Raw genomic sequence first — 25,756 nt, 5'->3', positions numbered from 1 at the left:
AGACTTCTGAGGCTTATGGTTACAGACCGAGACTCCTGAAGAAATGAAGAGTATTGCAAGAAAATGAATGTGATGTTAATGTGTTTGCCAGCTGTGAGTATCTTGGCGAGAAATGGAAGTATCTGTCAGTTGAGGATCTGGACAATACACAGCAATGCTACCAGGACGCTGTCGCAAGATGTTTGTTTATAGGCTTGGATGATATCAACACTGCCGAGTGACGAGATTAATAATCCAAAACATGGATTGTTTATTGCAGTTTGAATGTAATGAGGGAGTGAAGAGTGTGGTCTAGAAATGTGCAGTGTTTTTTTCGTAAAAGATTTTACAAGGTTGCATTTCATTTTGAGACCATATAGTCTGCACTGCCAATTACGTGTTGCAATGCCCCTATTCTTCAAACCCGGTTTAGCTAATTCAGGTTGCCATAATGTCATCCATCTAATAGAAGAAAAACACGCATTGACATTCATTCACTAAAGGGACCCAATCCTAAAGGGACCCAAGGATAATTAGACCTGATCCAAAAATGAGGTTGGCCTGAACACTCCCGAACAACCCTTGTTTAGTACATAGCAGCTGTGTCGAGATTCATTTCGGAGCACGCGGCCGCTCGGGAATGATTGCTTCATCTGATCGCCTTCACACTCGACACCGCACTCCCTTGGGTCCTCAGCAACACAGCCGCCGAGTGTGAAGCCTATCAGCATGAACGGTCCTCGAGAAAACCGACATACAGACAGACAGAGACTCCTTCATTCATCCACTCCACGGTGCAGCTTTTTCCCTTTAATTTGCCTCTCAACTGTATATAATACAACAGCTTATCATGCCACATTAGTTCACACCTACAATATTAATACAAGAGTATAGAGTCTCATTGTTTACCAGCAAGGATAAAAAAAAATTGAGGCCTGGAGGACTTCCTTATATGAATATGCCATCGTCTTCCATAGCCCCTGCTACGCCATAGCATACCACAGGCCAAGTATAATCAGATCAAGTATATCTGGAGTGACCACCAAGTGATGTCACCACAGAAGTAGTTGAGTGCTTTTCGCATTGCACTGCTGTTTGCCTGTTATTCCGTGGGAGTCCCCCCCCCCAGTCACTATCTGCGACCACTCAGAGATAGGAACCCACCGGAGTTCGTCTTCGCTCTATAAACAAAAGGTTACTTACTGAACAGAGGTGCTCTTTGGAGTCGAGGGTTGCAAACAAGATGAGCAAAAATCCACGGCACGAGATGAAGCGACCCGACAGTTCCCACCATGAGCAAGCACTTTGGCGACAGTGGCGAGGAAAAACTCACCTTCGAGCAGAACCAGGACTCTAGGTGGGCGGTCATCTGCTTTGACTGGTTGGGTTGAGAGAAAGAGAGAGAGAGAGAGAGAGACATAAGATAAGACTATACCAAGATAAGCCAGAGTGGTGTTGCTGTGGAGTATCTGTCAATGGACTGTCTCCATGGTCATTATCAGTAAAAGTCAAGCAATCCCTGTCGTCCGCCTCCTCCCCACAGTCACATGTTGAAAAGTACTGGATTATAGTTTCCCTTCAGCTTTTACTTCATATATGTGTGTATGATTTACACCCGTTTCTCAGTGTGACGTGTTTGACCCTCTTCTTTAACTGGATTCCTCATATTCCTGTTTCCTTTTGCTATGCCCAAATGCCCCCACACAGGGATCAGTTTCATCTTTGTCTTTTATTTCATCTACATTCTTGTACATGTGCATAACCTACCTCAAGCCACACACTCATTTAGATCCAAGGACTATATTTCGAGGATGTAACTCTGAAACCCCCTCTGTCCCGTTTTTTCTCTCTCTCCTCATCACGGCCCAAAGGTGGACATGTTCTCCTATGGCATGGTGCTGTATGAGCTGCTGTCGGGGCGGAGGCCGGCGCTGGGACAACACCAGCTCCAGATAGCGAAGAAGCTCTCCAAAGGCATCCGGCCAGCGCTAGGCAGCCCGGAGGAGGTTCAGTTCTGCTGCCTCCACAGCTTGCTGACTGAATGCTGGGACACCAAGCCCGAGAAGGTGAGCCTCCCTGCTTGACACGCCGATTGATCAAAAACACGCAGGTCTCCCTGTTTGATTGATTACCTGTGCTGTTCACAGCGTGGCTAGAGTAGTGGTTAAGCTGGTAACCAATGAAAAGACCAAAAATTCTCATCAGACCTACGGCTTGGTCATGAGTTCCACTGAATAAAACTGGTCATGTTTGCGGGTGAGAAGCCTATGAGGGATCATGCCCTCGTCACATGGGACCATGTGAACCTTCCATGCAGTACACCGTCCCGGTTTAGCTCCTCACTGGAAGCTAAAAACACTAGGGAGGTAGCATTGTCTTGTCTGCAGCCCTCCTCAGGACGGCGTTAGCAGGGAGGGTGGTTTAAGCCCAATTGATCCAGATCAAAGTTAAGTTAAGATAAGTGTGTGTCTGTGTGTGTGTGTGTGTGTGTGTGTGTGTGTGTGTGTGTGCGCGCACAGAGGCCGGTAGCCATGCAGTGTGTGAGGCAAATGCAGGAGCCCAGCTTCCCCTGCCTCAGGTACATGTTGTCCTGTGACAGCCACTCGCAGCTCTTCCTGTCCCAGCTGCAGGGACACAGCGCTGTGTTCTGGAGTGGAGACAAAGATGACAGGTTTGTTTCAACTCTTTTAGTCTGCTGACAACTGCTTTGCATTTGGCTTTCAACGCATGAAAACATCTTTCGCTTATTAGTCATACATTTTTTCCATTCAGACTACGTGACAAACTCAGTATTAATATCTACATTCCTGTGGGGGAAAAGATCTGGAATCAGTGTCTGTGTCTGTGTGTGTGTGTGTGTGTGTGTGTGTGTGTGTGTGTGTGTGTGTGTGTGTGGTTATTGCTGTTGTGTGGTGTGAAGGAACTACAGTGTGGTGAATGTGGAGAAGGGCCAGGTGGAGGTGAAGAGGATGTCCTGTCCAGGCAGCAGGATTAGCTGCCAGATGAAGATGGGTAACACTCTGTGGATGGCCTCTGAGGTACACACCGCCCAGCCGACACCACCTGAAATCACAATCACCATTTCCACACATTCTTTTCCACTTGATTCCTATTTACATAACAGTACGTGTTCGGCCATACGCCTTAAAGTTAGGATGAGCTTCTTCAATGCGGCTTCACAGAAAAATGGGGGGGGGGGGTGGGGGGGGGATCATAGAAATATCCTGGAAAACAATTGAATTTGAATTTGATTTGTTGTAATTGTGTCTGTGAATATCGCGATCAGTTGTTCTATCAGCTGTCAAAAATCCTGGCAGCTGACATTAGGACCAGTGTTCAGGGAAGAGTTCAGGTTGAAAATCACATGGACAAAGTTTAGCTTTGTAATGAGAGCGGAGAGCGCTCTCAAACGCCGCCTGTTGGTTAAGTAATCTGATATTTTGTAGTTTGCATCAAGATTAAAGAACGAGTTCAGCATAGTTCCCCCCAAAATCCACAAACAGACTGAACAAACGGGTATCGTGTGTAAATTAGTGAGCTTTAAAAGTGTTGGTGGGTGTATTTTCTAATTGTAATTATGTAATGTCATTGTAATAATCCCATTCTGAACACGCCGATGTGAGATTGAGATTCATCTGAGCCTCTCAAAGCCTTGAAAGTATTTTAGGAACCTCGACCAACCTGACGTTATGTTGCAAGTGTCTTGACCCAACATCCTTTTTTAGAGAAAATGCATGAATGAATAATGTTGTAAACAGGATTATTCTCCGCCTTGTTGCATGCTTTTACACAAAAAAAATGTGTTCGTTGTCGTTGTTGTTTGCATGTCAGGAGCAGGAGGTGTTCATCTACAGTCTGAAGGACATGTGTCCACTCAGTCAACCCCAGAAACGGTTCTCCTGTCCGGCCGTCATCACCTGCCTGTTGCCTGTTGCGGCAAGGGAACAGGTCAGCTCACATCTCAACACACACACACACACACACACACACACACACACACTCTCGCATGCTGTGTTTGTTCATAAGACAGAACTCAAGATCCGTCAGAGCCCAGCAGCTATTTGGGATAAATGTTTAAAAAAAAAACCTGATGTGGTCGCCTCTCCAGCCTGGAATGACATGTGATAATCTCTTTTTAATGAGCTAACCAGCAACAAAAGCAGTTCATATCACCAGAGAATGTAATGATATGTATAAGGCTGATACTGTACAATGATTACAATGTAATGGGGGGGGGTTCACACGTGACAACAGTACAGGAAATAGCATGAAGAGGGAGGAATCGGAGGACCCGAGGGCAAACGGGATTATTAAACGGCGTAGCCGGGAGCCAGGTGCAGGTCAGGTTGCCGGTATAGGTGGGCCTATTGTCTTTCAGGTTCGCGGGTCCCCGGCTCCACCCCCTTGTCCACATATGGTCAGTTCTGGTTCCAAAAAAAGCACGGCCAAAATGCCAAACTCGAGGCTTCGAAACGGGTAGTCCACAAACCGGTGGCTGTGGTGGTCCGTATGTGCCACAGATGCCAGTCTTGTATTTCTACTTTTTTTTTACGCAAGATGTGCGGGGCCCTTTTACGCAGAAACGTGTCTACATTCATAAGTAGCCGTACTGTAGGTCGTCTACTTTGTATCAAACAAGGCTTCCACTCGGGTGTGTAAGAGTGCAAGCTGAAAGAAAGACCTCTCTTCCCCACCTCTTCGTCAAGAGCCTGGGCAGAGTGTTTGCGGGGATGTCTGACGGCCTGATGGCAGTGTACAGCTTGCTGGACGACCTTCCTCTGGAGGGGGAGACCTACCTGTGTTCGCATACCCTCAACAAGACGGTGTTCGGTCTGAAGGACTCCGATCCCAGGCAGAGGCCCTACCCGGTCAGGAGCATGGCTCTGGTCAGCAGTGGCTCCCAGGTGAGCAGATAATAAAGTCACGCCATGAAGCCATGTTTGATAAGGTTGGGGGATAAAGTTGTCCCTTCCCCGGTACCGTGTCTTTATCAGTTATGGTTCTCCAACGGTCCGGGCGTGCTGGTCATCGACTGCCAGAGTCTCCGGGCGGTGCGAAGGCTGGAGCTCTACAACCCGCCGTCCTCCATCATATCCATGGCAACCAGCTTCAGCCTGTGGGGGGAGGAGGCAGTCTGGACCATGGATGACCACATCAACACCCTGCTGCTCTACCACGCTGCCTCCTACCAGCTCTGTGCCAAGTACTGGTGAGTGGAGCCTTAATGTACGGGACGGCCACAGGGGAAGCGTCGTCGTCAGGTATAGGATTTAAGACAATAATTGTTCATCAGTCTAAGTTTTTAGTGCTTTCGCTACCTGAAAAAGTGAATCAGTATGCTCATTTGTGATTAATTCTGCCATGCCTTGTAAGTAGAAGACATTAGGCAGGCTGATGCTGCCTAATTGTGGCAGAACTCAAACCTCTGTTAGCTCAGTTTGTCTTGTAGTCATCTCATGCTGGGTTCAAGTCCCACATGACTGACTTACTTCAAATAATCAACATAGAAACGTAGACGTAGGAGATGCAACACACTATTAAACAACATACAAGTGACATAATAGCCTCCATTCGGTGGCAAGATTGGCTCCCTTCCTGAAAATGAGCCTTTTTACTGATTTTGACTGAAATAAGCGTGGTTAAATGGTAGTCTCGCTTGATGAAACACCCCTGGGGGCCCCTTTTGTTTGTTACCTTATGTAACTCTTAGCAAGAAAGAGAATAAGCGTATTTCCCAAAATGTCTTTCAGCTTTCAGTTTCTTCTAGTTTGAGGGACTTATGTATGTTGAATTTAAAACACTAGCGTATTATAAACCTGTTTTTGGGTTCAATGGATTCACTCCTAAAATTGTGTTTGTGTAATTTTTCTTCTCTATCTTCAGCTCCTTAGCTGTCCATGTCCATGGATCTTTCTTTAAATTGCCTCCCTGGAGGTTTCTCTATGTGTTAAAGGTGTTTTTTGTGTTCCCGGAGCGCTGAGCTGAGTTTGGAAACATTCCTGACGTGGGTCTGTGAGGTCCATTAAGAGCTCTGAGCTGTATGAGTAAACCTGACATGATGATGATGTTCGAGCAGTTTCTGACCTTCCTCTTTGTTACTTCAGGTTGGCTAGCGAATGCTAATTAGAACGTCTGATAAAGCGGCTCATGCCCCCAGCTAAAACATAATTGAGTGTTGCTTTGAGTGGCTGTTTTTTTGAGATCGTGTCCTGGTTTCAGCTGCGGGGACAGCAACCCTCTACGGGACGTCTTCACTGTGCAGAGGCCTGCAGCGGTCAGCGCCGCGACAACCCCTGACCCCCCCGAGGCCACAGGCGAAGAAAAGGCGCTGGAATGTATTAATGGAGAAGTGACGCTGATCTACAGTGAGGAGGCTGGCACTCAGATCATCCAGCACCAGGATTCGCTGACAGACTACTGCTCCATATCGTCCAACTGCTCCCTGGAGCCGCTGGGGTCAGACTGCTCCAGCGCCGCGGGCCCCGACTCATTAGCCAGCTGCGGCAGCGCGCCACCGCCTGCAGAGCAGGCGGAGGAGACCAGCTGGCACCAGCGCCATGTTACTGAGTCTGACCTGGACTCTGCAGAGGCCGCGAACCCCACGCCGCCTCAGCTGCGAGCCTTCACTGTGCTGCCAGTGAACGGAACTCTGTGGATCCCCAGGTACATAATGCCGCACACCTGCTGAACATATAAGTATTCTTGCAAAATCTTACGCACCATGTTTATGAGATTATATCCTTGCACCATTAAGACTTAAGGGATGTGTCAATCCGCTGCAATAAACACTGCAAATAGTGAGTCACTGTAACAGAACTTTCAGAAATAACAGGCTGGCAATCCTTTGTAATTAATTAATAATTAGTAATTTAATGTCCACAAGGCTATGAATGTAATTTGTATGCAATTCCGCGTACCATTTTCTCTAAACGCACGTCGTAATTACAGCATGACAACATTTGACTAAAACGCCAGGTCAGATATGTTGGCCATAGTCCATATTAACTGCCGTACTCACTATATTCACCTCCGCACTCACTCTAAATGTGTCACATGTCAGCTAGTTTTGTCAGCTGCACAACAGTTCCCCCCTCCAGTTAGTATTTACAGCCACATAAATGAAGTGACGCATGTATCTACAATTGCTGAAGACTTGCGTTAGAACTAGCTGCACGTGCTCACGTTCACCGCGACTGTGCTGTGTACATGTGTGTTCGTTGTTTGGCAGGCGTGGAGGAGACGTGATGGTCATCGAAATGCAGTCACATGCCGATCAGCTGAGGGGTCGCGTCATCGCTGTCCTCAGCCCGCCGGGACGCTCGTCTTTGGGGTGAGCTCATTTCCTGTAAAGAGCGCCAGAGTCGCAGTTGTTGTTGTTGTTGTTGTTAGTAGGCTCGGCTCTGCGCAGAAGATACAGCATCACCATGCTCGGTTTGAATTTCATGTTATTTGTGTAGCGCCAGATCACTATAATAACAGGAATGTGACCAACAATAACAACGTCAACTGTAGCAATAACAGAAATGTGACTAATAATAGTGATAGCAACAGTGGGACTCGCAAACGCAAGCAGCCGAGAGGTCAGTGGGAAGCTGAAGAGTGAAATCATTTCTCAACCCATTATCATTCTGGGACGGGGGGTGGGGTGGGGGGTCTCTCTGGCTTTTTATTGTTTTTCTTTAAACCAGTCGCTGGCAGGCTTCTTTCAGACAGTTGGGCTCGTGATTGCAGCTGAGATTCAGGGGGCAGGCAGCTATCTTCTGGGCTGCGCTCGCAGAGCTCTGTAGCCAGGCACGAAAGGCACAAAACTTCGCCCCTCCCACCCTAGATCTCTTCTGTCTTCTTTGTTCCAATTCCTTTTCTAAAGGATTAATTTATATAATTCAATTTACCACATGTCTAACGCTTCCATGTTTAATAGCGTGGCTTCCTCTGCTGCACAATGATACCCAACATGTTATATAAAGGTTGTTAAATCCAGGTTTAAATGGCAGTTATATATTTATTTCTTTATTATTTAATTGTTTTTACCAATTATGTCTATATATATGTATGTGTGTGTGTGTGTGTGTGTATACATATGCATATGTATGTATATATGTGTATATGTATATATGCGTATATATATATATGTATATATATATACAGTGCTTAACAAATGTATTAGACCCCCACCCAGTGTAAGGTGTTTACCCCTGCTGCCCTAAATGAACAGTATTGCTGATGTTTCTGTAATGGTTAATCCACCAGTATGTGCAAGCCAAGCTCTTTACTCAAAGTGATCTCTTTAATGCTAAAATATACTTATTGTTGTTATCCATGAATTCTCAAATTTACTGTTTTACAAAAAAAGCAGAAAAAAACAGTAAAGCACATTATTATTTTTTGATTGAGATGCTGAATTACAGTTATTTACTTGCATTCCTGAACAGAAACATTTGTTTTGTGGTTGCGAGAATGCAAGCTGTTATCAGGGCCAAAGGAGGTCGTACAAAATATATATGTGAATAAGGACTATTTAGTTGTTCCAGTTTGTTCTTTGCCTAATAAATAACAATACAATTTTTAGTTTTTGACAGATTTCTAAAATATTTGTTTTCTCATTTGGTCTAATAAATTTGCTAAGCAGTGTATGTGTATATATAGACAGACATGCACTCCGTGGGGAATGTGAGATTTAGCATTTTAACTGACATTTTCTTTCATTACAAGATACGATCAGTTCATTTGTTATGTAAATACATGGTCACGTTTTCCTGCTTCATTAGCTAAATAAAACCTTCACACTCTTCCTATCGGGGGAATTAAACAGCGCATAGCAATTAGTGTAAATTAGATTTGGGATCATTGCAAAGTCAGTTCCTCTGTTCTTGTGCGAGTTCTTGACGAAGTCCGGCGATCATCCTGAGGCCGGGACACTCGTCTTAAAAGCAGCCCGTCGTAAATTTGGCCAGCTATCATTAAGCTTTCCGTTGGTGTCATCGCTGAGTCCCCAGCAGGACCTGTTCATGACCTGTTCATGACCCAGAGGTCAGGGGAAGCAGTTCTTCTTGTGAAAGATGTCAAATTATTCATCGTCGTCCTCCTCGTCACGCCACACTCTGACACATTGTCCACCGGTTCAAAGACCGAGGACATGTGCATTGATTTTGGATGTCCTCGCCCCTCTCCCGACAGTACAGTGATTGACGGACAGAATATAGAAACGACGGAGTCCTACAAGTGTTTGGGGTACTATACTACACAATAAACTGACATTCGTGAGTGACGCCGACGATGGCGTGCAGAGAAAAAAAAGCCAGCAGCGTCTCTCTTTTTCAATCCCTCACGGTAAAATACAAAAATGTACGTCATAAGGTGATCGGTGTCTGCTGCTAAATAACCGGCGCCGCATGGGGGAAACTCTTTACAACAAAGAGTTAAATAAGAAAGCAGAATCCGTCCTGTCTGATTGTTCGCACTCTTTTACATCAATCGTTTCAGTTTCTGCCGTCTGGTCTGAGCACTCCTTCTGACATGTCCCTCCTAAACTCTTAGAGGAAAAAGGTTATTTACACTGTTTTAATGTTATGTGACCTGTGTTTTTATGTGTCCTAAACGTATGCCGCACAACCGATTGCGCCATTCAGCCCTGCCCCCTGTGGCTACGGCATGCCCTACCTCCAGTTACCCCTTTGGACCAGCTCCAGCACCTGGTCCCGACCCCTCCACCTCCACCTCCACCTGCAGCAGTGCTAACCACCAAACATATTGTATAATAAGATGTACTCAGCCAAAATCAACTGCACATTTATTCTGGCAAAATGAAACCCCATAGTACAAGAGACTTTCTGTAAAGTCTCATGTTCTTGATCCGAGCCCCTGCCCTCAGTCCCAGCTCGGCCCCCTTAAAGGGGACCTATTATGCTCATTTCCGCCTTTTTTCATTTTGAAGAAAACGTTCATTTTCTGATTCCACAAGAGTAGCTTCTCTTTCTATATTAATATACTGATGCAGCCTCGATAAAGCTTAAAGCAAGATCCCTCATCATGTATTTATGGTGCTTCGCTGAGTCTGTAATTATTCCTGTAAAGACGCCAGCAGCTGGTCCTTTGCAGAAAGGACTTCTGTGTGCGAGCTTCCACAAAGGGGCCTGGTCTTTTAGCGACGGGCAATAAAAGGGCCACCCAAAACAGGGTCCGTTTTAATAAGCAGTCATTACACAGTGCACCTGTAACAGGGTCACTCGGGTCACTGGAGGGGGGGGTCGTCAGGCCTGTAGGGCTTGATTTAGATTGCATAGCGGCCCGTCCTGTTGTTCTGCAGCTGTAACGATCCGGAACGTAACGCTGCCTCTGATTGGAGAGTTTCACTCCGTTACAAATGTATTAAACCCCGAGTTCTTATCGAATGTGTCCGTTAGCTCTTGTTTGGGTTCAATGTCTTAAGGCTCTTGGCGACGTCGCAGGGCACGGGGGTGGGGGGGGGGGGGGGGGTAATGATACACCCCAGAGAGATAAACACGACAATGGAAGAAGATAATTCGGGGGTTGCGCTGGGGTGGCTGAGCTCATGAGTTCAGGACACAGGGTCGCCCGAAGCCTTCCCTCCTCCCAAAATGCTTTGTGTCACGGCCTCCATAAATTAGAGCGAGTTTAAAAGTTGTCCCATTCTTTAACATTGTTCTGTGATCCATTTTACCCCCCCCCCCCCCCCCCCCCCAGGGGAAAGGAGCTTTGGAGTACACATTTTAGGAGCGGCGAAATGCAGGAATTTAGTTCTTTACCAGCACTTGAGCAAATAGTAACTTCTGTGCGGACTGTGTGAACAGTGCATTCAGTATCCTCAGTGACTTTCCAGGGAACCGCTTTCCTGGAACTGCCTGCTAGCTACTAGGAAGAGCTAATTACAGTGCACGGAGATGTGCCACCGACTCTAGCTCCTTCCCTGCATCGCATCCCTTTTCCCTCGCAGGTCGATGTCTTCATCGCGGCTCTCACCCCCCCTTCTCTCTCTTTCTCTCAGGATCCTGGAGGAAGCAGCACTGGTGGCAAGGGACACAGTTGTATGTGGCTTTCATAAGGAAAACATGGAGTGGTGCCTGTGTGTCTGGAGGGGCTGGGGCTGCCGCGAGCTGGAAGTCTTCTACCGGTCCTACGAGGAGCTGGGCCGCTTGGAGACCAGCATGAGGAAAAGAAGGTAGCCGTTGTGCTGCGGCGGCGAGGTGCAGAATCGCCGCTCTGTATGAGGGGCGAGCCGAGGAGGGGGGAAGACGCACGACAGACTGCCAGTGTTCAGAACGTGGGGGGGGGGGGGGGGGGGGGGGTAGGGGCTGCCGAAACGCTAATATCATTTTCATATTTAGTGCTATATGAACACGTTTGGCCTGTCTGTCAGCCGGTTTGGTATGACTGGGATTCAGGTTCAAGATGTGGCTGGATTGTTTGCGCCGGACTCCAATCCTTCATTTAACTATCCCAATCTAAGACTTTGTGCTCTCCGGTGGTGACGCCCCAGATGGGGGGGGGGGGGACGGATTTTCAAACGAAGCGCCATCGGAGCCAAGCCGGCGCTGCTCAGAAACAGCTGTGCTCTTGAAACAAACAAACAGCAGGTTGTAGACGGCTGGATGGCGGTGACACTGACGCTGCCGCACACTCGGAACACAGCGTTCCTCTCTCTCCCGGCACATTTTATCCCTAAACCGTGCCATGTGAATCTGCATGCCAGCCGCGGCCCTCATTGTTACCAGAGTGGCCCGTAAGCAACAAACCAACATCTGTGTTCAATGCGACATTATGCAACGGGCCAGTGGTTCCCAGCCTTTGCCATCAAAACCTAGTGCTTTTGGCAGGTTCCTACGGAGAAAAGACCACAATTTTATTTTATTTTTTATTTTTTTTTTAAACGGAGCTCCATTCTGGCTTTGGACTCCACAGTGTGTTCCTCGCTTGACTCCACTAGCATCTGCACCTCCGAGAAGATGAAACGCGCTCTCTATGAAGTAGCACTATGTAGTGGTCCTACACAGGGGTTCACGTTTCCCCCCTCAGGCACAAGGGATTCACAGGAAACGGGAACAGTGCTGGACATGATGCCAGAGGACAGAGGCAGGCGCATGTGCACATAATTTGACATAATGTAGAAGGCAACATTGGGTCATTCATTCAAAAAAATCTCACGTGAGCGAGGGTACGAAAGACCTTTTACTTTTTAGCCACCGGTCGAGGGCTGATGACGTGAGCACGTCGCCCCAAACCGACCACGGGTGGATCAGGGTGTCTTGGGAATGTAAATGATGGCGGAAGGAAGGTCCCTTCTTGAGGAGCAAGGAGTTCACTTCTCTCCTGATGCCGCTCCGGATCAACAGACGGCACCACACCCAGCCGCCACGCCAGGCTCCGGCACACTGGATTCCTTCAGAGTTTCAGGGACGTGCTTCGTGCGGCCTCCAACTGCTATGGCTTCTTTTGTTTGAATTGTTGTGTGGAAGAGCTGCCGCGCCGTGGCCTTTGTCCCGGGAATGGGTCGTGAAAGTAATCAAGATTCCCGGGCCTTGCCTGACTGAAACGCGGCTTCAGAAATGCGTTCTCAGCAACCATTGGGAAGTTGTGAAGTATTCTACTTCAGCAGCGGGGGTAGAACAAAGAGGTGGAATTGATGCCGAGTCTATTTTTTTTTTTTTTTGGTCCTGAAATGCTGTAAAGCTAGTTTACCAGGGGACCTCGCAAGATAGAATTGTGCCCAGCAAGTCTGTGTTAACATGTTTCATACAGTTTTACTGACAGATCTAAAAAAAAAAAAAAGATCACATGGGACTAATGGTAATATTATTAGGTGAAGTACTGAAGGTCATTTCCAGACATGGCAGATTCATGTAGGATTAAAAGCACAGGGCACCACTGCCAGCAGGGCTTTAGGTGGAGCAGACTGAGAGCCACTGTAGGCCACCATTACTCCCCACAGGGTTTTATTGAAATCATTTCATCTCTCCAGCCAAATTAGTTACATTTGTCGACCTCAGTTGGCGCGCTCGCATCCCTACAGCGGCCAGTAGAGACGTGTATATTGTCCATAGCAGCCTTGTAGTGAGGCAGAGGTTATCTGTTTATCAGAATGGAAGTGTAATGCAACAGAAGGTTGTGTACATAATCACTGTACAATACGGTACTGAATAAAGTTCTTTTTACGATAACTGTGTGTCATTTCTGGAAGCGGTCTGCGCCGCCGTCGTCCCTCCGTCTGCACGTTTTGTTGTATTGGCTCGCAGGAGCATTGTGATCTGCGATGTGAACCGACTGAAAGTGACAAGATAGATTAGGTCGCTCAGCCTCTGCTGCTTCAGTTCTCCTGCCTTTCGGTTCCTAGAAGGGGTCAATCTCAAAAAACGTGTGTGATCCTACAGTTCCCATAATGCAGTGTGTGAGTGTCTCTCACACACTGCATTATGCACCGCTGGCAGGAGTCCTAAAACCTGGAAAGGAGTTCGCATTCTTACACTTCCGGTTCCCTCGTCTGGAAGTCAGTGAGTTTTTGATTAGATGCCTGAAATAAGGTCTGTGGTTAACACGAGCTTCAGAGAGTAGATACCCCCACTCGTGAATTTTGAAGCTTTTACGTGTCTTAATAAAAAGGCGGCCAAATGAGACTACAGAGGTTGTCTGGGCCGAGGAGCGCAAACTCATCACTAGTCCGCGTTTACAGCCTTGTCGTGTTTATAATCTATCTATATATACGTATATATGTGTGTGTATATATATATATATATATATATATATAGATTATAAACACAACAAGGCTGTAAAGGCGGACTAGCGAGTAGATGAGTTTGCGTGCTATATACATATATGTGACCGTGGTGTATTTCATTTATAGCCTTAACGTTTGCTTTTTCTATTTCTGGCGATTCCATTTATGCTTCAAAAATCAGTGGTGTTCATATGTGAAGATTATCTTGCTGAAGTATCATACAATGTTTGTTTTGCCGCAGAGCTCATTTTCTGCAATAATCAAAACCCGATGGAAAAAAAAAAAAATCCCATTGGCTTTTTGTGGAGGGAGCCAGGGCTTCCGGGTTGACCTACAAAAACATGCAGCACTCGATTAGGCCCTCCCTGCTTGCAACAAGTTAAAACCAAACATCAAAATATGCTTATTGCTTTCCACAAGGATATACTATACTAAACAGTGTACACTATACAAGCTTTGCAAAACAAAAACAATCTAACTCCGTTTACTCAGTTGTCACGGAGATTACTCACTTCAGAGCCAAGTATGAACTCGATGAATAACCTGAAAAGGCTTCCGAACTCCACTTGGTGCTTTCGACGTCACCCACCACTTCAGGCGTTGTCAGTCCTATAATATATATAATATTATATATATAATATATATATATATATATTATATATATAAGCTCTGCTGACCTCCTGTAGATCTATATCTATAGATCTATATATATATATATAAGCTCTGCTGACCCCCAACACCCCCCCCCCCCCCCCCCCCCGTCTGTATTTATAGCCTTCACAGCAGCCACAGAAGCAGAGTATTGACTTATCCCATCATTTGCTTTGGAGGCCCTGTTTTATTGTCCCCGCACGGGGGCTTCTGTCCAAAAGATGGAGGGATCCCACAGAACCACTGAGGAGCTTCAGTGCAGCGCGAGATTTCCTTGCAGCCACCAAGTGAGGAGATCTGTTGCTGTTATTGTGATATTATTATTATTATTATTATTATTATTATTATTATTGTTGTAATTCAGTGCGCAATCTCAGTGGCTGGGGACTCTGTGCAGTTAAAGCCTGTTGTGAAATGATTATTTCCATGGGCTGGTTATGAATGCCAGCACAGGAATGTCTCCCAAGGCTGGATTACCCACAAGGCAAAGTCGGCTGCTCCAGGCTCCACACCCCCAGCGGCCCTGAAGACCCCCTCCGGAAACTGAAATGGCCTAAACGTGACTCCTGCGCTTTTACCCGTCGTCTCCGCAGCGATCGCCCTGGCCTGGTGATAACAAATACCACAAAAGCAGCAGATTTTGATACTTTTCCCCCCGTTTTATTTCTTTTTAAATAGAAAACCTTGCCCAGTTGGACAGAGTTGAAAGAACAAAAAAAAAACAAAAAAATACAAAAAAAAGTCAAACAAAATAAAAAAAAAAAAGAAAAAACAAGAAACACACACACACACGCACACACACTATGATGACAGCACAGTCATACATCAGTCTTAAAAATCAGCCAGTCGTGTTGTTATGCTGAAAGAAGAGCATCAACCCCGATGATGGAGTGCTACAATGTACAGTACCGCCATACAGGCAACGCGGGCAGGAGCAGGGCAGTGATTCGGGCCTGCCTTGACGGAAATGTTCTGCCCCCCCCCCCCCTCCCTCCCTCCCAAAACCTGTAACAATCTGGGTTTTCACTTCACAGCTCAATGGAGTCAGCACTGAAGCCACGCCTCTGTAGACCGGGACCAGCCACAACAACTTTTATTTCAACATAAAAGAAGGTAATTCATCAAAAAGGGGGACAGTGACGTGTGACTTGAGCTGGCCGGCCAGAGTGCCGCTCCCATTTTCAAAAAAAGGCCAGACCGGTTCACCACTTCACCCATCAGAAAGGCCTGGGATAGATAGAGCTTTTGTGTTTTATTCTCCATTATACAGCCAGTTTCATGTTTGCGCCTACACCCACTCACTCACACACCCACCCACCCACCCACCCACACACACACACACACACACACACACACACACACACACACACACACACACACACACACACACACACACACACACACACACACACACACACACACACAGAGGCAACATGATACCTAAAGCAGACTGTGCAAAAACTCTTTGGTGATAATGAGTTTAAGAAAAGGAACATGAAAAATTTTTTTTTTTTTTTTTTTGAAAAAGCACACTATCCCACAACTGACATGGTTATACAATCTTTCCAATACACACATTTCAACAGTCAAGAGAGAGTAGAAAAAATGGAGCCTGCAAATTCAATAAATTAGACAGCAAAAGATGAATTGTAGATATAAAATCCAGCAGTTGGGTTCACAGAAATTAATAATAAAGAAAAATAGATATATATATATATGTATAAAAAAAAAAAATCCTGGAGAAACAGTAACAGTGTTGTGTCATATTACCAAAAACCATAGAAGCGAATGGAAAGGAAAACCACTGTGTAAAGAAAGGAGAGGAAATGGCCCTTTAGTAATCATTGAAACGGCTGTGGTGTGAGTTTTTATGGATGAAACGTCATCTTTTGTAAACATTCACAAATCAAGGGTTATGTTTTCGAGCACTGCTGGTCTGAGAGTACACGGACGCCGGTCTGGTTTTCTGCGCGTAAGACAAATGGAATATTTAAGGACCATGATGGTGTACTTCACTGAGGTACACGTCTCAATAACCCCCCTGCCTCCCACCGTCCTGACGGATGACATGTAACAGGCTAGAGGGAGCCTCGCCCCCTCCCACCCCCCACCCCTGCTGTAATCAGGCTAACACAAGTATATTGGTCAACATTCCTTAATATCATTAATCAAAACGTGTGTACTCCCGCACTAGAACCCAGACTGTGTCTACGAATTGGTCATCGTGGCGTTACTGTATACTTTCTTTTTAAAAAAAAAAAAAAGAAGAAGACATATTTTCAAAATATATCCATGTGAAGTCTTTCATTTCAGTAAAAAATAAATTAGGTAGTGAAAAACACCACTAAGAGGAGGAAGTAAGCACGGGCCGGGTTCAGATTCAGTTTCACGACGGTCTGCAGCCCGGCTTTTCTCACGCTGTCCTGACTGAGCCGTTATTGCTGGCCAGTCTCCTGAAGCCGTGGTCGTTCTTCTCCAGCCAGAGCTCGGCCAGCTGCTGGGTGGAGCCGTGCGACGAGGCTTTGGAGCCCAGGCACATCTTATATTGCTTTGCCTCCAGGTTGGGGTCACATATGACCGGGTGGTGGACGTGCACTATCCCCATGTCTGTGCTCCTGAACAGCTTAATCCCTGACTGGACGAATTTATTAAAAAGGTCCACGTCCTCCAATCCCCACCCCTGTATGGAGGTGTCAAAGCCTCCGGCGCGGACCAAGTCTCCCTTGTAGACGCAGACGATCCCAAAGCCGTAGTTCCTCCACAGGCCTGTCTTGGAGGTAAAGACGTAGTGGTTGTTGCTGGGGACCTTCCCAGCGTACACAACCTTGGGGTCATACTGGCTGAAGATGATGGGGAAGTAGGTCTGCTCCCCCAGGGCGGTGTTGGTCCGACATCGCTTGAGGAAGTCGCTGGTGAAGAGGAGATCCACGTCACAGTAGAAGAGCAGTGAGTCGTTAGAGAAGTGCAAGGAACCCACCTCCAGAGCCAGAGCCCTGGAGAAGGAGCCGGCCACGGGCTTTATCTCTATCTCGGCCCGGGGGTACTTCATGTGATACTCCCTCATCAGCTCCACCTGCTTGACCCGCTCTGTGTTGTTGTCTGTGCTGAAGAGCAGGATCAGCAGTTTAACATTCTGGTTGGGGATCAGACAAACGCGTTCAAAGTTGGCCATGAAGCGCACAAAGATGTCGTAGCGTCCCGACAGAGGCACCAAGATGTTCACTTTCTTCTCTTTTGGTTCCCTCTGGTCCTGGCCAGAGGCGGCCAGCTTGAAGGGCACCAGCATCTTGAGGGAGTTAGACAGAAACGAAAGGGAGTCGGACTCCTTGTTGATGTGGCTGGCAAGGGCTCTGGCATCCATCTCCTCCTCCTCTCTGAACTGGATCTGGCTGAAGGTCTGCTGCAGGTAGGCGTGCCTCCTCACAGGAACCGTCATGGTCTTTCCTTTGTGCTTCTTGTACAGCAGCAGCAGATCCAGCACATACTCCGCCCCATATAAAGGATTGACCCTCCGGTAGCCATACTGGATTTCTTTGAAATCAATGACCCGCCCCCGTGTCTTGGCATTGGCGTTGATCATCTCCATCACTTGCATGATTATGTCGTCCAGGGCTTGCCTCTGGGAGGAATCCATCCCGCGGCGGGGTGGCTGACCGTCGGATGACGAGAACAGGTACTTGCCCGTCAGAAACTCCCACTCCAGGACCTCCTCTCTGTGGTGTGGGTGGAAGCGCATGAACGAGGGCGGCACGCCGAGCTGGAGGTCCTCTCGGCTGGGCTCAGCCGCTCCGTAGCGCCCCATCTGGACGATCTCCCGGTGGAGCTGAATGGTCCGGTGGCGCAGGTCTGCGATCTTGCGGCTGAGCATATAGCTGTGTAGGCGATACTGGTAGGGAGGGTTCTTGTTGGGGTGGAGGGTGATGGCTCGATGGATCTTGCTGTTGTGGAGGTCTCGTATGTACCCCTTCTTATTTGGTTCGTAGTTCTCATAGAAGAGCTGCTGCATCTGTGGAGACAGGAGACGGCTTGGTCTTAGTGCCACTGTGGCCATGTACATTTGGAACACTGGGTGTTCACTATTACACATGCACATTCAAATACAAAATATCACTTTTGCCACAGCTTACCGTGACATGAATAATGAAGGTACAGGCATGGACCAGCAATTCCTATACCAGCTGCACTCAGACCCATGATGTTGCAAGAACATGATAAGCACCTTTGCTGTGAGTACCAGTCTGCTGGGCTACTGGGCTTCCAGTGTTTCTACAGGATTTGGGGCGGCCCACCTGAACAGTTTTGACTTTAATTCAATTTCTTCTTGCTATTTTAAAATGTAGAACTTCAGCCCTTTAAAAGGTATACCTGGAAAAACATCAAATGGACTTTCTTAATTGGAATTGTTGTTGTTTTGCGGTCAACTCTTCATTCAAAGATTTGATCAAAAGTGGGGACGCAACATATATTAGTGGCCGACATAATTGTTCTTCCTTACAGGCCAATAATATAATAACCATTAATTAGTAGTACAGCATGTAAACTTATTCCAACTGTTTATAGCCTAAACACGCTTGTCAATAGGGAGATAAAGTTTACAATAAACAAATGTATTCTTTATGCTGGAGATGGTGAAAGAAAACGTTGGTGTTTTATGAGGGAAATACATCATCAAGTTATTTTCCAATTTTTTGCATTTGTAAGATGAATATTATTTGTGATCGCACTGGTATCTGCTGCAACAAACACATAATTATGGTTAACTGTTATTGCATGAAGCAGGTTCAAGTACATGAATGAATCTGAACCGGGGGAATTGAAACTCCAGGAGAACAGCGGGGAGAAGGGGCAAGGAAAACCAACAGGCTTGGCAAGCGTGAGATGCATATTTTATCACCATCATTTATAATCATATCAAATATTTATCATACCATTTATTCATCGTTTATACAAGATTATCAGCGTGTTTTCTTGCCAGCTTCGTTCGCGGCGCGCTGAGAAAATAGACTAGACGCCGAGATTATCACCGCAGATCGCGAGCCACGCTGAAACCCGCCGTAAAAGTGTTACAAATTAGGGCCGCTACTCTGGAGCCTCTGGCAGGATCTCGGCCGCGGTCAAGAAGGCAGGGTCTGTGTCGTGGCCTCCCTATGAAGGGAGCATCTGAAACGGCTACAGCCCCCCAGAAAGTCTAATTTGAGAGGACGCCTCTGGAATGTAGCCACAAACCTGATCTCCAGGGAAAGGCCGTACAGGGAATGAGACAGGACAAGCCCTGAGAGCCACGGAAAGCGACACCTGAAGCTGAATACGATCACAGGAGCTGCCTGAGTGCACTCTTTGCTTTTCCGCGGCTTTAGCCTGCATTCCTCCGCGCCTAAGGAGAGGGAAGCCCGCCAATCAAAACACACTTGCAACCTTGTCATTAATGGACGTCTTGAGCCGCGCCCGCGCCCTCAGGAGGTGAAGGGTCAGCCTTTACATCGGAAAGCAGGCCACTGCATGTGCGACAACTGCCACAAATGTGCAGTGTTCCTTCAAACCAGAAAACGCAGCCTGCAGTTTTATGGAAAGATAATAAATTGCTTGTGTCTTTCTATATTCGTATATATATATATATATATATATTTGTCTTTGTCTGTATACAAACTGAGTAGTCCCCCCTCCCTTCCCCAGTATTTTCCAAGGTGGTTCAGTAGATAGCGATGCTGGAGGAGAGCTCTGCGCCGGCTCAGACTGTACCCAGCAGGGTAGCGCACCAGTGGCCATCAGCTTACAGCTAATTGGTCAGGATGTTTATCCCCCCCCCCCCTCGCGGCCTCGCCATCATCAGCACCATTCCTAATTACATGACCTCCACTTTTGCAGCCCGCTGTTGGCAACTTACGACTCATCAGTGCAATTTCTTCACAGCCATTGACCTCCCCGATATCCCTGCCCCGGCTGGCTTACGCGGAACGCTTCTCTGACCAAAAAAAAAAAAAAAAAAAAAGGGCAAGACGGAGGTAAGTCACAGGTTATTGCCGGGAGGCGGAGCCTTTGTGTGCTTCACTTCAAAACCACAGCTGTTAAGGTAGTCCTGGGAGCTACTACTCATTTTAAATAAGCACTGTTAACACAATATATCACACCCAACCGTGGGAAGAGTCAGAAAGTCAAACATTAGTTCGAATGTGTGTGTGTGTGGATTATATTTGAACTGTAATGACCTATCTGAATTCAAAATGTACTGTCTATGAGCCTAACAGAGGGTGTTCTTCAAATTAATACTTGATAATCAGCTTGACCTATCATTAAAGTAAGCCACATAAAAATGGGGAGGGCCGGCAACGCGCTGTACAAAGTAGTGCGTCTCAGTTTGAATTTGTTCCACTTAGCCCTATCGGACCCCGCAGACCCACGTGTTTGTTCAATTTAGTAACGCAAGCAGAGCAATCGAAGCAAAGCAAGACAAACAGTGTTATCAGACCAACAACACAGCCAGGAGGGGACGGAAGTTATATCTTGAAGGGAGGGGAGATGCCAAACCAATGACCACAGTCCGCGTCCACGGGAAGGGTCTGTGCTGTGATTACAATAGTGAAATAATGCCACTCTCCTGAGGGGATAGTTCAGACCCTAAATAAACGCGCCGCTGCAGGCCACAAGATTGCAAATAGCCCTGAAATTGATTCCTCTGCAGAGAATCCCTCTCCATCCTTGCAAACTACTACTACTACTACCAGCTCCGATCTGTAGTTGGTATAGGTTCCCTACGTCATTTCCCCACAGTATTCTTTTAATGATCTTAATGCTCCTCAAGATAGAAACACAGGAGTCTCCTGGGTAATTTCACCATGCTGTATTTATCCCGACCATCGGCTTTCATTATTTCATACTTCATCTTTCAAATCCGGAGTCTCAGCCACTGTTGCTTGCCGTAGTTCCTGAATTCATCCCAAATTGATCCAGAGCCCTTAAACTGTTGAATGTTTTGGCGCTACTTGCCGCCGTAGGAACGGAACGAGCTTGACACTTATTAAGGACTAAAAGTTAGGATATTTTTAATCTGTCTCAGAGTCCCTTTATAATCAACTTCTGGAGGTACTGTAGTACGTCTTTAATGTCTGTGGCTAAAAACGTACTGAATCTTATTGAATAAATGACGCTCCATTCACACAGCGTGTGTTTGGATGTACATATGTAGTCATGTGTGTGTGTGTGTGCGATTAGCGCAGCAAGAGGAGTAATGTGCAGGCAGTGGAAGTGGCCGAGGCTCAGTCGGAGCAGTAGAGCAGCGTGCCCCCCCACCCTCCTCCGCCTCCGCACGGGCCGTGAAAATCTAATTGGAGACGGCATTATACAACTGTGATTGTCTCTTTTGTAAATGAGGGTGTTCTGTCCCAGCTCCTTTCTCAACTCTGGCGGGGGGGGGGGCTCCTCACACCTAAGGCAGCTCAACACAATATGTCTGGTGTCAATGTGCGCGACGGGAGGGGGGCCGTACCACCAACAGCATCACGACACCGAGCGACTTCATCAATGTGAAGAACTGTTGATTTAGACTGTCAAGCTGACTGATTCAAATCTGGGTATGCCCGATCTTTCTGGGGTGGGCAACCATCTTTATTCCTCGGTTAGGGAGCACTGCTTTAGCCCCCTTGAAGAGGCTAAGACTGAAAAGGCGCGACATGCGGTAAGTTGAAGAAAGGTTCGACTTTATGCAGATGACCCCCGGCAGCATGAGCGTACAACCAACGAGACAGAGTTAAAGATGACAGTAAGTGTGAGAAAGTTCACGATGAGAACATCTTTATACTCTTTAAGGAGTATTTGAGATTTTCACGGCAGGGTAAAATGTAATAACTGACTAAAACTGGAAAGTTATGGCTTGTATTTTCCTGCTTTTTCCCTGCAAAGCCTCTAAAACTGTGCCCGCTCCAGCGCAAGCCAATTACAGACTTTATTCACTTTACAACTTTTGCAGCTGTTATTTCGCGTCTGCCTGTGTTTCAACTATAAAATGTATTTATATTTCTATCTGAAACATTTCCAGTGACATTCTGCGGCACCGACAGTAGATGCTATGGGTACACTGGGAATTGTGCAGAATTGGCTCAATCCGGTAATTTTTCCGCCAATTCCAGTTCAAATCAGAGTCAGATTAGTTTAAACGCCCACTGAAACATATACAGCCTCGGGCAAGAAGAGAGATTTGACAGAAATGACTGATTCTGAGTCAGCAGAGGAACCGAAGAGATGGATGTGAGAACAGAACAACAGTAGAAAACTGACAAATATTTCTTCTTTTTCTTTTCTGAAAATCATTCTGTCTCCTCGAGGATTAGGAAGAGCTGCAGGGCTGTTCTAACCCGTGGGGAGGGAGTAGAAATACAGAACCTCAGAATTAGAATCACGTTTTCTCATCACTGATCAGGCATAATGAATCCATACCCATCCAACCGAATGCAAATTAAATATTTCCAAGCAAATGAATGGTTTCCTTGCACAAATTAAAAAAACAAACAAAAAAGACATGCTGACGGATGTTTATCTTTTCTGAACCGCATTGTTCGAGTGCCAGTAAGCAGGCTGCGTTGTTCCCTCTGGAGAAATGCCCACAGGGACACGACGCAAACGCCGACACCTTCCTGCCGGTTTCACCGCAACGCAACGCAAAGCAACCCCGAAGTGTCTGGCTTGCGCAAATCACAACCACTTGGTCGGACATCATGGAGTCCTGTCGCACCACACGGCCCGAGCTGTGTTCCTTCCCTATGTTGCCCTTTCTGCTCTGACTACCGCCACCCTGTCTGACCAGCAGCCTGATAAAACAGCTGTGTAGAATCACTGTGTAAAGCAAAGTTCAGTCTGCCTGATAAATGTCCCGGTCGGGCTTGATTTGTTCTGCGCATCACAATGAGAGGACAATCCCCTCGATAGGTGCCGTTATCACTCAGCGACACCCCCCCCCCCCTCCCTCCCCATGGATATGAGCTCGCGTTACTTCGGCGTGATGGGAGCACTGATAATCCAGGAATGTGAACAGGCCCTTTAGTTTGTGTGTCAGTTTAGGCTTGGACGGGACTGGGTGACGGGAGCAGAATAGGCCCTTTGTTCCCTCCGGCCACCCGCCCCCCCCCCATCCAGATGTCTTCCTTTAGCTCAGGCTCCCAGGGAGAGATGGGAGATATGCACTGTTACGACTCAATTACAGAGTCACAGCTACATGGAGAAGAAGAAAAAAAAGATTTCAGATTTCTCACAGTTGTTGGAAGAAGAAAAAAAAAATACTAGCATTCTGAAACAATTGGATAGATTCAAGATGTTCTGACCTCTGATGTCAGGTCGGGGCAAAATGACCATCTCTGCTCCAATGAAATGAAGGTGGGTGTAATTCTGTTTGCGATGCATTAAGCACTTTACATTTGAAATAAACCAAACAGCAACATGTCTTTTCACTTTCCCTTAATTCACTTTAAGATAACAGACATGGATTCTTCCTGACTCTCATGGACATGGCCTCAGCCTCGAGTGACGCCTTTAACGTGGCGGCCTCCCTTTTGATTCGCCAGCGCCAAAATGCGACCTCGCCAGTGGACAGATAAGATATGGGAGGGGCAGCCGATATTCTATCCAAACACACTAAGTGGTTGGTTTTAGAGGGGTCGCGCTTCGATACGGTCTCATGGTACAGCAGGGAAAACACACACACACACAAAAAAAATGTAGAAAAAGTTATGGTACGGGAATTGGCAGAATATTTGATGCGCAATTTAATACATTGTGCCACTTGGGCGCCGATTTGATGTACCGCGTTTGGATATTACAATTTATTGTGATTTTTTGATTTATTTATTTTTAACACTAGACCGCGGGGAAATAAACGTTGAATCACACACTTCTAGAGGCTGCTTATCATGAGTCGTATTTCCACATCATGTCAGCCAGTCTTTCTGAGTTTTATTTCAGCTGCACCATTGCTACACTGCACATAAAAAGTAAACACGCTAGTGACATACAAAAAACAACGAATATAATAAGGCCAAAAATCGATTCAGGAGTCAAAAAACGGATTTAAAAAAAAAATCTTTAAAAAGAATTATGATACCTCTAGTTGTTTTTGTTCATGAAGATCTTGAAGAGTATTCTCTTTCATCTGCGATCTGACCAGAATTTGAATGCAATCCAAAGCGTGTTAGCAGCCCGGACCTCGCTCTAACCGTACCCTGCATAGGCGGCCAAAACACACTGGCGTCACTCACCACTGTGACCTGGGAGGCCCGGCTGAAAGGTTTTCCCCAAAGTTTGATCGGGTGTGATGTGTGATATCAGTCACTCTCGGGGGACTGACGGCGCCTTCACTGCTGCCTGCCTGCTTGCAGAGGAGCAGACAATGGGGCGGGATCCATGGGCATGAACTGCTTTCTGACATCAAAAAGGCGGAATGGCCTAAATTAAAAACCTTCCATGAAAGCAAACGGGGGGAGAAAAAAAAATCTACCCAATATTGGTCAAATTTTTCTTCTTTTTTTTTTTATTGTTGAAGGCAATTATAGCTGTGTGGTGGGCAGAAGCATACTTGCGGAGTCCCGGTGGTCCGTGGAGCTAGCATTTAGTGAGTGCCGCCCAAGGAAACTGGGTGAAGAACAGGAACTGGGACGTGGGCGCAGGGGAAGCTCTGAGACAAGTGTTTTACACACACACACACACACACAAGATACTCGACGGCTGAAAGTGAATATGTTTATGCAAGCCTGTAATCTGCACCTCAGTCTCTGCCCTAAACAATCCCTCCATTCTGAAGGCAAGATCTCCCTTTGAAGTCAGATCTCTCACTCCGCCGCGTTCGCAGCTCTTGTCACGGGGTGTGTGTGTGTGTGTGTGTGTGTGTGTGTGTGTGTGGAAACAAAGCGAGGAAGTGCACGAAGCGGCACCCGCGGAATAAGCGGTGTGGCAGGCAAATTATCTTGAGCCTCATCCTGTCAGAAGCTCTTAAATCCTCCGGAGGATGACAGCAGACACAGATGAGAAAAGGGGCGGAAGTGGAGTGCGTCTCTGGGGTTTCTCCCTGAAGAGGGGGGGGGGTTAACCAGTTCCAAGTCTCCGCTGCCTCCCAAAAAACCAACAGTAAAAAGGCTGAATTGTCCAGGCAGGACATTATCTCACTATCAAAATAATGACTGGACTTGAAACAGCACCTGCTGAAGATGTAAATATGATGTGCCGCCTTTATGGTGCTCTTATGGTTAAGTTTAGGCTAAAACTACTTGGTTAGGGAAAATGGGGGGGGGGGGGGGGGGGGGGTTCCTGGAGCTCTGCGTTGTCTCCTCCATTTTATTATTATTAAACCACTGCACCTGATCTCTCTTTTTCTTTGCTAGTCTGGCGTCTAGAGTTGTACTGTAACCTGTCGGACTC

General features: G+C 46.7%; 2 protein-coding genes across 2 annotated transcripts in view; one reads left to right on the top strand and one right to left on the bottom strand.

The window, feature by feature from the left end:
* Positions 1–11,177, top strand: part of lrrk1 (leucine-rich repeat kinase 1) — a 47,078-nt gene extending 35,901 nt beyond the window's left edge. The window contains 9 exon segments of the mRNA XM_070901795.1: positions 1,851–2,045; positions 2,499–2,650; positions 2,900–3,017; positions 3,811–3,927; positions 4,686–4,883; positions 4,974–5,188; positions 6,199–6,642; positions 7,208–7,309; positions 10,985–11,177. Coding sequence (XP_070757896.1) covers positions 1,851–2,045; positions 2,499–2,650; positions 2,900–3,017; positions 3,811–3,927; positions 4,686–4,883; positions 4,974–5,188; positions 6,199–6,642; positions 7,208–7,309; positions 10,985–11,162 — 1,719 coding nt within the window. The 3' untranslated portion in view covers positions 11,163–11,177.
* A 5,595-nt stretch (positions 11,178–16,772) lies between these two features.
* Positions 16,773–25,756, bottom strand: part of chsy1 (chondroitin sulfate synthase 1) — a 35,994-nt gene continuing 27,010 nt past the window's right edge. Inside the window, exon 3 of the mRNA XM_070909703.1 lies at positions 16,773–18,365. Coding sequence (XP_070765804.1) covers positions 16,773–18,365 — 1,593 coding nt within the window. The remainder of the gene's footprint in view (positions 18,366–25,756) is intronic.

Source organism: Enoplosus armatus, chromosome 1 (assembly GCF_043641665.1).
Source record: "Enoplosus armatus isolate fEnoArm2 chromosome 1, fEnoArm2.hap1, whole genome shotgun sequence".
Taxonomy (NCBI): domain Eukaryota; kingdom Metazoa; phylum Chordata; class Actinopteri; order Centrarchiformes; family Enoplosidae; genus Enoplosus; species Enoplosus armatus.
Note: the sequence above shows the minus strand (reverse complement) of the source record. Positions and strands in the feature narration are given on the sequence as shown.